Source organism: Mugil cephalus, chromosome 5, assembly GCF_022458985.1.
Source record: "Mugil cephalus isolate CIBA_MC_2020 chromosome 5, CIBA_Mcephalus_1.1, whole genome shotgun sequence".
NCBI lineage: Eukaryota > Metazoa > Chordata > Actinopteri > Mugiliformes > Mugilidae > Mugil > Mugil cephalus.
Genome location: NC_061774.1, coordinates 9,908,434 through 9,919,086, shown reverse-complemented (window position 1 = coordinate 9,919,086; position 10,653 = coordinate 9,908,434). Strand labels below are relative to the sequence as shown.

At 43.4% G+C, this 10,653-nt stretch overlaps 2 protein-coding genes across 2 annotated transcripts in view; both read left to right on the top strand.

Moving 5' to 3' along the window:
• Positions 1 to 1,956: 1,956 nt before the first annotated feature.
• On the top strand, positions 1,957 to 7,193 carry rom1b (retinal outer segment membrane protein 1b). Its single transcript, XM_047584419.1, has 5 exons — positions 1,957 to 2,742; positions 3,797 to 4,039; positions 4,311 to 4,498; positions 5,068 to 5,314; positions 6,386 to 7,193. The coding sequence occupies exons 1-5, from the start codon at positions 2,593 to 2,595 to the stop codon at positions 6,602 to 6,604; spliced, it is 1,047 nt and encodes a 348-aa protein (XP_047440375.1). The 5' UTR covers positions 1,957 to 2,592; the 3' UTR covers positions 6,605 to 7,193.
• A 1,325-nt stretch (positions 7,194 to 8,518) lies between these two features.
• ccdc88b (coiled-coil domain containing 88B) overlaps positions 8,519 to 10,653 on the top strand; it is a 41,210-nt gene continuing 39,075 nt past the window's right edge. Inside the window, exons 1-2 of the mRNA XM_047585430.1 lie at positions 8,519 to 8,731; positions 9,883 to 10,031. Of these exons, the coding sequence (XP_047441386.1) occupies positions 8,672 to 8,731; positions 9,883 to 10,031 (209 nt within the window). The 5' untranslated portion in view covers positions 8,519 to 8,671. The remainder of the gene's footprint in view (positions 8,732 to 9,882; positions 10,032 to 10,653) is intronic.

Here is a 10,653-nt window from a genome sequence, read left to right as displayed (position 1 = left end):
CATCAGTCTGGGAACATTTAGCCAGTCATGTGGCCTGATTTGAATCATTAGTTGGGATGAATCTGACTTGAAGCACTAGTTAGGTTAGTGTAAATAGAAATATGTTGATTTTTGTGACTTTAGTGCCAAGAAAACTAAGACTTACTAAAGGGGCTAGTTTAAGAGAAATGTAAGTTTTGGTAGGTCAGCTGTAGAGATTTCAGATTCAGATACAGTAAAACTTTATTTGTCCCAGGGACAAGCATAACATGCAAGTACAAGACACCTTTAAGGAATGAAAAACAAAACAAACAAACCAAAAAATAGAAAAATACACACTAACTGACCACTTTATTAGGTACACATGTTCAATTGCTTGTTAACACAAATAGCTAATCAGCCAATCACATGGCTGCAATTCAATGCATTTAGGCATGTAGAGGTGATCAAGACAATGGAGTGAAGTTCAAACTAAGCATCAAAATGAGGAAGAAAGGGGATTTAAGTGACTTTGAACGTGGTATGGTTGTTGGATGGGCTGGTCTGAGTATTTCAGAAACTGCTGATCTACTGGTATTTTCATGCACAACCATCTCTAGGGTTTACAGAGAATGGTCTGAAAGAGAGAAAATATCCAATGAGCAGCAGGTGTGTGGATGAAAATACCTTGTTGATGTGAGAAGTCAGAGGAGAATGGGCAGACTGGTTGGAGATAATAGAAAGACAATGGTAACTCAAATAATGAGACTACAGTTCACACAGGCTCACCACAATTGGACAATAGAAGATTGGAAAAACGTTGCCTGGTCTGACAAGTCTCGATTTCAGCTGCTACATTCAGATGGCAGGGTCGGAATTTGGTGTAAACAACATGAAAGCATGGATCCATCCTGCCTTGATTCAATGGTTCAGGCATTTTCTTGCCACATTTTGGGCCCCTTAGTACAAACTGAACATGGTTTAAATGCCACAGTCTACCTGAGTATTGTTGCTGACCATGTCCATCCCTGTATGACCACACTGTACCATCTTCTGACGGCTACTTCCAGCAGGATAATGCACCATGTCACAAAGCTCATATCATCTCAAAATAGTTTCCTGAACATGACTATGAGTTCACTGTACTCCAATGGCCTCCACAGTCACCAGATCTCAGTCCAATAGAGCAGCTTTGGGATGTGGTGGAACGGGAGATTGGCATCATAGATGTGCAGCCGACAAATCTGCAGCAACTGTGTGATGTTATTGTGTCAATATGGACCAAAACCTCTGAGGAATGTTTCCCAGTATGCCATGGAGAATTAAGGAAGTTCTGAAGGCAGAAGGGGGTCCGACCTTTTACGAGCAAGGTGTACCTAATAAAGTGGCCAGTGAGTGTACATGGTGTTTGTGTGATGGTGCTGAGCTACACTCTGGAGGAGTCCTTGAACGTGGGATCACTGGGCTGGGTAGTGATGTCAGTAGTGACAGGTCAGGAAGTGAAACAGATGTTTGAGTGGCGTTAAATGGTAAAATGTTTAAGGAGATCTGTTCAAAGAAAAAAATACACCTGCCCACTCCTAAGTTACTATAGATGAAAGTCAGCTTTCTAAAATGTAACATGAAATGGCAGAAAACATAACAATGGTCACATGGAAATATGAGGATGTAGTGCAATGGGTATCAAGAAGGTATGTATGATTCTTGGTGCATCAAGTGAAGACTCAAACTGTATGTATCGGCCTGTTCTAAGTAGTTTAGATCTATTTGAACTAAACACAACATCTTCACAAGAATACACAAAACAACTTCCTCTGAGACACCCATAGGGTTTCAGGTAAGTCCACCTGTCATAATAACCCACGAGTCCCTCCCATACTATGTGTCCATTAGAACAAGTTTGCTGATCAGACACTGGCCTGCTTTCCAATTGGCCCATGGGCTTTAATAGGATCCCAAGGACTATGTTGGGGGGATTACGGCTCCAAACTCTCGACTTTGGCCAGTCTCCGTGTCCTCCAACCATGGGTACAGCGGTTTAGGGGGGCGCCGCACATGCACAGACCCAGAGGGGCGCCATCAAAAGATAACATCACACCAAGAGGAAGAAATTGGTGGTTTCAGCTTGAAGGGGAGACTGTAGCGTGTAAACATCTGCTTTTGGAGGAAACCTGTCATCTCTGGGAAAAGGAATATCTCTTTCTCTTCAATACTTCATTAATCGTCACTTTTCTAACATTTTTCCCTGCTGCTGCACCTCTGATCTGGATTGTAAAGAATCTTTTTCGGGCAACTTCAGCAACCAAGTGAAAGCTTTTGGATTATCCTCTGAGGTCGACTGTGTCCTTCTCTACCATCTCAGGGATCTAACTACTTATCCCCTCCACCTGGAACAACTTAGTTGGGCTCAACCTGCTAATAACTCATCAAACAACAAGCGCAAGGCCTGCATTGACCACTGACCGTTCCAGCAGCACAACAGAAAGCCCCCCCTCTTTTCAGCTTGTGTGTCTGTTGATTTATATGCATCTGGCCAGACTTCATTTTTGACAAGATTTGACTCTTTCCGTTTCCGTCCTGCTCCTTCGCTCTTACTCTTCTCTCTTTGTGCCGATCAGTGCATGATAGCGAACCATGGTGCTGCTGAAGTTAAAGTTCACCCAGCAGAAGCGGGTGCGTCTGGCCCAGGGCCTATGGCTGCTGTCGTGGCTCGCAGTGATGTGCGGGACCTTCATCTTTTGTCTGGGGGTTTACCTTAAGATAGAGCTGCTCCGTAGGAGTGAGGTAGACAGAGAGAAACACAAACACACACACGCTAATGCCATGTCAGCTAGAAGGCCAAGTGCCAAGTCCAAAGCAATGCATGAATTTATTGAGCTTGTAAACAAATATGTGATTTCCTTCTTAGACCTTTGCCTTAGCTTGTGGTTGTTTGCTACGTCTGCTGTGCTGCTGCTCATCTGTCTGTTTTATTTAAAGCTCTACGCACATAGAAACACAGCACACAAAATACAAAAGTAAGCATCCACATTCCCATGTGTTAAATCATGTGGATGCAGCATGCCTAAAAGCTATATCAGCAGTTAACCCCAAAAATCATTAGTGTGCAGTGTGTATTGAATGTGAGTAATGATACCAGCAGGTAAAGGTTCATGACCTCTTTGTGCATTTGTTTAAACCAACTGGTCGTTGGGCTTAACTCGCCAGTGATCGATTTGAACATGATGGAAGGATTGATATCCAGCCGGCCTCACAGGAAAGCTGCAGGCCATGAACACATGCCTTCAGATATTCATCGATTTACGATGACTGTCAGACTTAAGCGTAGCTCTCTTTATTTGACAGACAAATACAGGGTTTCTAGTTTGTGTTGCACTCTGTTGCACTTTATCATGGACAAATCTGATTATTACATGTGGTGCGGAAATTATTTGTTGTCAGCAGCACCAAGAGATTATTTGCCATAATACCACAGTTGGCTGGACAGTTGTAATTTCTTTGTTTTAAAATATTATTCTAAAACCACAATGGGGGAAAGGTGCTTTGTGGTTGACTGCGTTTTGAAAACTCAAAAGCCAATAATTAACTCAGTTCATAATTAAATTTGGCTGCAACAGGGGGCAACGAATTAAATTTATTGTCATATTGCCACATAGCCGTTGCATCCACCGTATCAGCAGCAAATTGAATCTCTGGGCTGCCGAGGTCATTATTGAACAGATAAGGCTAATTGAATGGAGGATTACTGAAGTGGGTAGAGGAAATGACAAAGTAACCTGCATCTGGGTTCTGCTCCTGTGGCAGCCGTTATCTTTGACTGTGCTCTTCTTTTCACGAGGTGATGGACAACACAGAGATCCACGTGGTGCCCAACATCCTAATCATGGTGGGCCTGGCCTCCATTGGCACCAACTGGGTTGCGAGTCGTGTGTGTCAGGACTCCCTGGACGCGAGCCGCTTCCCCCGTTGGAAGGTCCTCCTGCTGGCCTGGTTTGCTGTGGCCTCACTGATCTGTTGTCTGCTCATCGCCGTGGTGGTGCTCAGCTACGCCCTGCAGGGACACCTGGAGGAGTCCTTGAAGGTGGGGTCACAGGGCTGGGTAGCAATTTCAAGAGCGACGGGTCAAGAAGTAAAGACGATGTCACTGTGTCCAGCATTTGTAAAGCAAAAGAAAACACACACATCTGCAAGCAGTGGGGTTTGCCACTGATTGCAGTCCAACAAACAACATAGTGTGGGATTAAAGCTCTCACCCTTTTCCTCAATCTCTAAGTTTACACTGAAAATAAATCACATCTCTGTGGTGATATTTTTAACGCAGGGCACATTCTCATAATTCTCTTCTCTGTCAGGTTGGCCTGAGGAATGGTATCCGGTTCTATAAGGACACGGATGTGCCCGGCCGCTGTTTCCAAAAGGAGACCATTGATCGTCTGCAGATGGAGTTTCGCTGTTGTGGGAACAACAACTTCAAGGACTGGTTTGAGGTTCAGTGGGTCAGCAACAGATACCTGGACTTCACCTCCAAGGACGTCAAGGAGTGAGTGAACGACAGCCAAGAGACGAGCAAGTCATGGGATAGAGGAGATAGAAAGAGAAGAAACTAGACTGAAGAGGTTTATACAGGAAAGAGGTGCTAAGGAAATAGTCTGTGTGAGCGACAGATAAGTGGACTTCACATCCATAAAGGTCAAACAACGCGTTATAGAGGAAGGAGAGAGGGAAAGGAAAAAGACTGACGTGAAGGGTAGAAGGAGAGTGTATTAAAAATAGAAGTGGCCTTTACTTTTGAAGAGAACGACAGGTATTGATGGAAAGGTTGGTCACCAACGAGGCTTAGAAAGGTGAGTCAAAGATGAAATAAGTGAAAAGGAATGAGTCAACAGGAAGGTTGTGACATGATGACACTTTTATAGAGACGCGGCTCATTTCTCACTAAGAGTGCATTTATCTAAAAGTCAGCCCTTTAACTGGCCCCCTCTGCTTTACCTCCCATAAGATGAATTTACAATACGCCTTATCATCCTCTTACTCTTCAAACATTTACCTATCCTTTTAATTTCTTTCTGCTTCTGTTTTTCATGCTGTCCCTGCTTTTTCTGTCTCCAGTCGTATCCGGAGTAATGTGGACGGCCGTTACCTGCTGGATGGCGTTCCTTTCAGCTGCTGTAACCCGGCCTCCCCTCGGCCCTGCCTTCAGAACCAGCTGACAGATAACAGCGCCCACTTTAATTATGAGTACCAGACAGAGGAGCTCAACCTGTACAGTCGTGGCTGTAGGCAGGCTCTGATCGACTACTACATGGGTCTGATGAACTCCACTGGTCCTGGTGTGCTGTCAGTTATCTTGATACAGGTCGGTCAATTAAACAACACGGAAAAAATACGGTGAAATGTATTCTGAAGTACTTTAATTGTCCTGTAATTCAATCACCAAGCACTTGTCAGGCTGTGGGAGTAAAGTTCTTCGTGCTTGTCCTAAAATTACCCACCACACAAAACCCACATACAAACCTGAATGTTAAATGATGGTTGTCTACTGATGCAGCGATTGCCATGACAACCAGAACAAAAAGAAAGCCTCAGTTGCACACATTGATTTGGGCCTTGTAATCAAACACGCTCTTTGCAAAATGACAGTATTGATGGCCCATTCTCTTCAACAAACAATACCTCAGGCTGGAACAGGACGCTCATACACATGTTCAGCAGAGCATCATTACACACTGCCTGCAGCTAATCAGACAATCTCTAAATGCAGCCGCTCAGTTTCTTTCCTAGTCCCTGTTGAGGCAGCTGCCATGTTACCAAGGCATCGAAATGAGCTAAACAACATCCGTTTTTCTTCCAAAGCTTGTAGCACTTTGGCAGAACCTGCTTAAAATATTTTTGCCTGACATCAGACAAAAAAAAGTTTAAAATTAAATTAATTTAAAATTAGAAGTGACAAATAGTTAAAGACTCCACCAAAATAAAAAATAAAAACTACATTATTCCCACGCTTATATTTTCATCCACGGTGCTTAAGTTAATATAAGAGAAACTAAGGACATTCACATGCAGTAATTAACTACAATTATCTGTAATGATCACGTTGGTTCTTCTGTGACTTTCTCGGCATCACCAGTGAATCAGAAAAATTAAATTATCTATCTCAAAGCGATTCCTTTGAGGTGACTCAAACATTTCATACAGACAAAACGTCTACACATAGATTGAAAACCAACATATATACAGACTTTTTATGAACACTTAAGACTCTGTTAACAAAACTTAGTTCTTCATTGCTTGTTTATCATTATAAATGTGTGACATTAAAATGGAGTTTTTTTCCCCCTGTGTGCTGTTCTGACCCTGTGAAGCCATTTAATCTGGTAACAAGCGCTACCTGCTAACAGATTGTTCCTCATTTCTTCATTCTGTCCAGGTCTCGGTTATTCTAAGTCTGCGGTTCCTGCAGACAGCTGTGGAGGGAGCGATGGGTCTGGAGGACCCGGAGGGTGAAAGTGAGGGCTACATCCTGGAGAAGGGTGTGAAGGAAACGTTTGAGGATGTCAAGGCCAAGGTCAACAACCTACTAAAGTTTGCGCAGGTTGACGCCACAGAAGGAGGTGAAGATGAGGAGAAGGCGGGTGATGCCAGCTAAAGGGAAAACATACTTAAATATGTGCTGAAGAGGAAGGGATGCAGGGGGGGATGTGTCTGAGGTTCTTTGGTTGTGTGAGTTGGGTGGTGGCAGGTAGGACACCTGTTGAGTTTTGCCATGTTTAGACTTGTTGATTTATGCTCCACCAGTGCAGCAGCCGCAGCTCCCTCGCACATGGCCAAGACAAGGCAACACTTAAGGAATGTTATCAGGCCCTGCACAGACACCAGAGTAAACATCTCCTCTGTGCAGGACCTCACGAACATGTAACCATCAGAGAATCTGTTCAGGAGATGTGTAGTATTTTATTTTATTTTATTTTTGTTGTTGTTGTACCTAGAAAACAGTACATTTGGTTTAAGCATGAGTAGCTTTTACACTCAAAAACATATTTAAGTTTCATATTTTGACAACTTGACTCAAATTTGGCAAAGTCAGAATCACATGACGCTAAAGTTCATCCCATGTGCACGGCATTCTTCATTTGATAGTTGTAGAGTTTGTACTTAACTGCAATGAAATGCTTAGGAAACCTGTTAAAGTGGCAACGCACATGAAATACATATTAAAGGTAGAAGTTTTTAACTGCCTTGTAGTGTCTGCTTCCTTTTGTACATGTAATATAACTGGGGCATGTGTAAACTGATAATGGGTTATCAGAGTGTTGGATTAAGTGTGTGTGTGTGTGTGTATATGTGTGTGTGTGTGTGTGTGTGTGTGTGTGGTGCCCTATATGAAGCTGTCATCGTGTCTATTCTGGCAGCCCTGAAACAATCTGATAATCCTGGTGTAGTTAATCCCAGAACTGCTGCACAAGCAGAATCAACACACAGGAACGCACTCTGTCACACAGCGACGGAAACACAGCGCTCATATAACATGCTGGGAGTTATTTCATGAAGCAGGACTGTTCTTAAATGCTATTTATCTGCAAGGGACATATGGTGACACAGGTATATCTAATGTGTGCTCTTTCTTCCTAAATAAAACTCTGTCACAGAATAATTTCAAGAAATGTCTGATTTTATTCAGCAGATGAAAATTTTTTTTCTTTTTTTAAAAGTCTTGAAAGATGAGATTCATTTGAGCTTCAAACATACTTTTCTTGCCTCTTCATTTATGTTGCAGGAACACAGAGGTAGATAGAAAGTTAGAAAGTTAAACTGTTTCCAGATCTTACAAATATCCACGATAAAAATAATAAAATTTAATTAGATTGTTATCAGATTAAAAAGTCTAAATTAGGCCTTATAAAAATAAGATTCCTGTAATTAAGCAGAACAGGAAGCACATGCGACTCATAATAAAAATAATCTCACATCACATCTCTTAGACAGAAAAAAAAATCTTGCGCTAATGTTTACAGGAAATACAGCGCAAAAATAAAAACAGTGCTGCTTGGCTACACTTCCTCTAGTGATTTTATTACGGAAACTGTGATGCAATTCATCGTATTAAAATGAGGAACCATGAGTTCCAGCTGTGCCACCAGAGGGCAGTGTTACATAGGACTTGGATTGGACCGCACGGAACATCTGAGCACCTGAAAACTGAAAACTATGAAGTTAAAACCTTCTTTCCCCATGAGACACATAGTATCCTCTAGTTAGAAATAACACAGGGTAAATCTCCAGGTTTCACTTTGAAGTAAAGAACTATTTGTGAGACGATTTTTCAAGGTGAAGTGCACAGGACGAAACGGCCCTTAAAGTTGCACCGTCTAAAAAACAACACGATCCATTTCAACAAATGCACGTTTTGTTTTTGTGCTTTTTCGTAGTGTCGACGTGAGCGTGAGACGACGTGTGGAGGGCGTATGGGGGGGGGGGGCGCAACATGTGCTTTTTCAGAAATTCCGGTGCGGTTTTGCAATGAAACTAACTGACACACAGTCAGAGAGGAAGAGACAGCGGGGCGGAGGAGGGAGGGGAAGGGCCGCACAAATGTCAAACTACTTCACTTGACGCAAAATGGATTCCCTCGCTTTGATTCATTACATGCACAGAGCTGATAATATTTTTTAATTAGCTGCGTTCCGTGGCGTTCCACGGCCCTCCTGACATAACAATGGACCCCAACATTAAGGAGATAATAGAGGAATTCATGGAAAGTGCGTTGGCGCAATGGGTATGTCATTTATCATTTATCACTCTGAGTTAGAGAAAAGGTCATCATTTCTAGAGGCCGAGAGAGGAGAATAAAACAGAGGGATGATGGAGAAAACTGGGTAGAGATCCGTCCTGGTCAGGCACCTGTTCTACAGTGAACGTGTTGTTTCAAGTCTGAATGCTTGTGACATCTTTTACAGCAGTGCCTTTCCACCTCTATTCACACGGATAAATGTACGAACTGGGTAAACAACTAAAATACCCTTCATGTTACCTTTTTGCTTTAGAGTACAGAAAAGCAAACAGCACTTCTCTTTTTTTTCTTCCCTGCCTGTTAATGACCAGCATGTTTTTTTTTTTTCCTCCTTTCTTTGCCTTGACACTTCCGTGTCCTTGGGCTGTTTATGAACTGAAAATAACACAAAGTTGTCCACGGTGTATTCACGGCGGCGTAGCCTCGCTAAAGTCAGCCGAGGATACGTTGCGTTTGTCACACGCTGAATTTCCAGCCGGGGTTTCCACGTCGCAGCCCCGGCAGCTGGAGGGGTTCTGCCCTTTTCTGGTCAGTGAGCACTGTTTATGGTGCGATGCCATATTGTGCTGAACCTTGTCAGGATGTTCTCATTGGTTCCAAAGAGGAGCTCAGGGGTCAGGTTCAACAGGATGCCTCATCTGGCAGAGGTTTAGCGTTTAGTGCTCAAGGGTGCTCCAGCAGGTCGCTGACATGAGAGAGCTGAGGGACGTGCACTGGAGCTGCCGCTTCATCTCGCCCCACAGATTCGGAAGCGACTCTGCCTGACCTCATCAGACCCGACTCGAGCTCGTTACTCTGTTTACATATAGTGCAGTTTTTAGTAGGCGCAGGTGGGAATATGCCTCATTATATTGCAGTTTGCATTGGCACAAGCCGTTGTAGCACAGAGACCTTGGCTGCAGTCCTGCTTGGCTGCCTGTCACTGTGAAGTGCTTCCCAGTGTGGGAGCACAGATCCCACCTGTTCAGACAGGTGGGCCGACTCAAGCGGCTTCCTGTATGAAAATGTTTGCACCTCCGTCTCCTTTGTTGTCTCTCTGTGTCTATTTTCTGCCCCCGTCTCTGTCTTAATTGTCTTTGTCCACCTCAGGCTTAAAACTACACACACAGAACATAATCTCTCCCTGTGTCCAACAGGTTCAGCTGTTTGAGAATATGCTGGAGACTGAGGATGGCGTCCCGCTCTACAATCAGTACATGGAGGTGAACTCAGTTTCCCAGAGCGCCAGAGATCGCTACCTGAGGTTGACCAATGGGATTTTCCTCAACGAGGTCATGCGGGTCATGTAAGATTGATGAAGATTTTCTTGCTTCATTGCCTTTCAGCCGAGCTCAGGCTGCAGTAAAAGTGACCACTGCAGCGGGGAAATAAGAGACGGTTTTATGGACTTGTGGGAACCTTTTCCAGACAGTGTGTAATGTTAGAAGAGCGTTTATATTTAATGAGTATGATTTAAAAAGAGAACAAAATCACATAAAGTGCTCATTTTGAAATTGTGTCAATTTTCCAATTGTGTAACCTGGCAGTTAGTTGCAAAAATTGTCTGTGGCTTTTATTAGCATACCCACACGGTATTAACATAACTGTTAAAAGTGATTAATGATTCATATCATACTCTATTTCATTGTCTCATGATCCCATTTATCCTTAGAGGGGTCATAGGAGCATATCACAGCTGTCACAGGGCAAGAGGCAGGGTACTCCATGGACAGGTCATCTGTTAGTCTGTCTGTCTGTCTGGCTAACGCAGAGAGACAATCAGATTCAGAATAACCTGTTAACTCTGTCATTCATGTCTATGGAATATGCAAGGAGGCCAGAGCACCTGGACAAAACTCGCATAGATACAGTAAGAACGCGCTCACTCTGCACAGAAATGCCCCGGCCGGCCTGCTGGTATAAATCCA

Bases quoted from the DNA above. Each gene is read 5' to 3' on its own strand.
- rom1b (XM_047584419.1), top strand. From the start codon at position 2,593: ATGGTGCTGCTGAAGTTAAAGTTCACCCAGCAGAAGCGGGTGCGTCTG. The intron at 2,743-3,796 runs GTAGACAGAGAG...TCTTTTCACGAG, and splicing joins AGCTGCTCCGTAGGAGTGAG to GTGATGGACAACACAGAGAT. The intron at 5,315-6,385 runs GTCGGTCAATTA...CATTCTGTCCAG, and splicing joins TGTCAGTTATCTTGATACAG to GTCTCGGTTATTCTAAGTCT.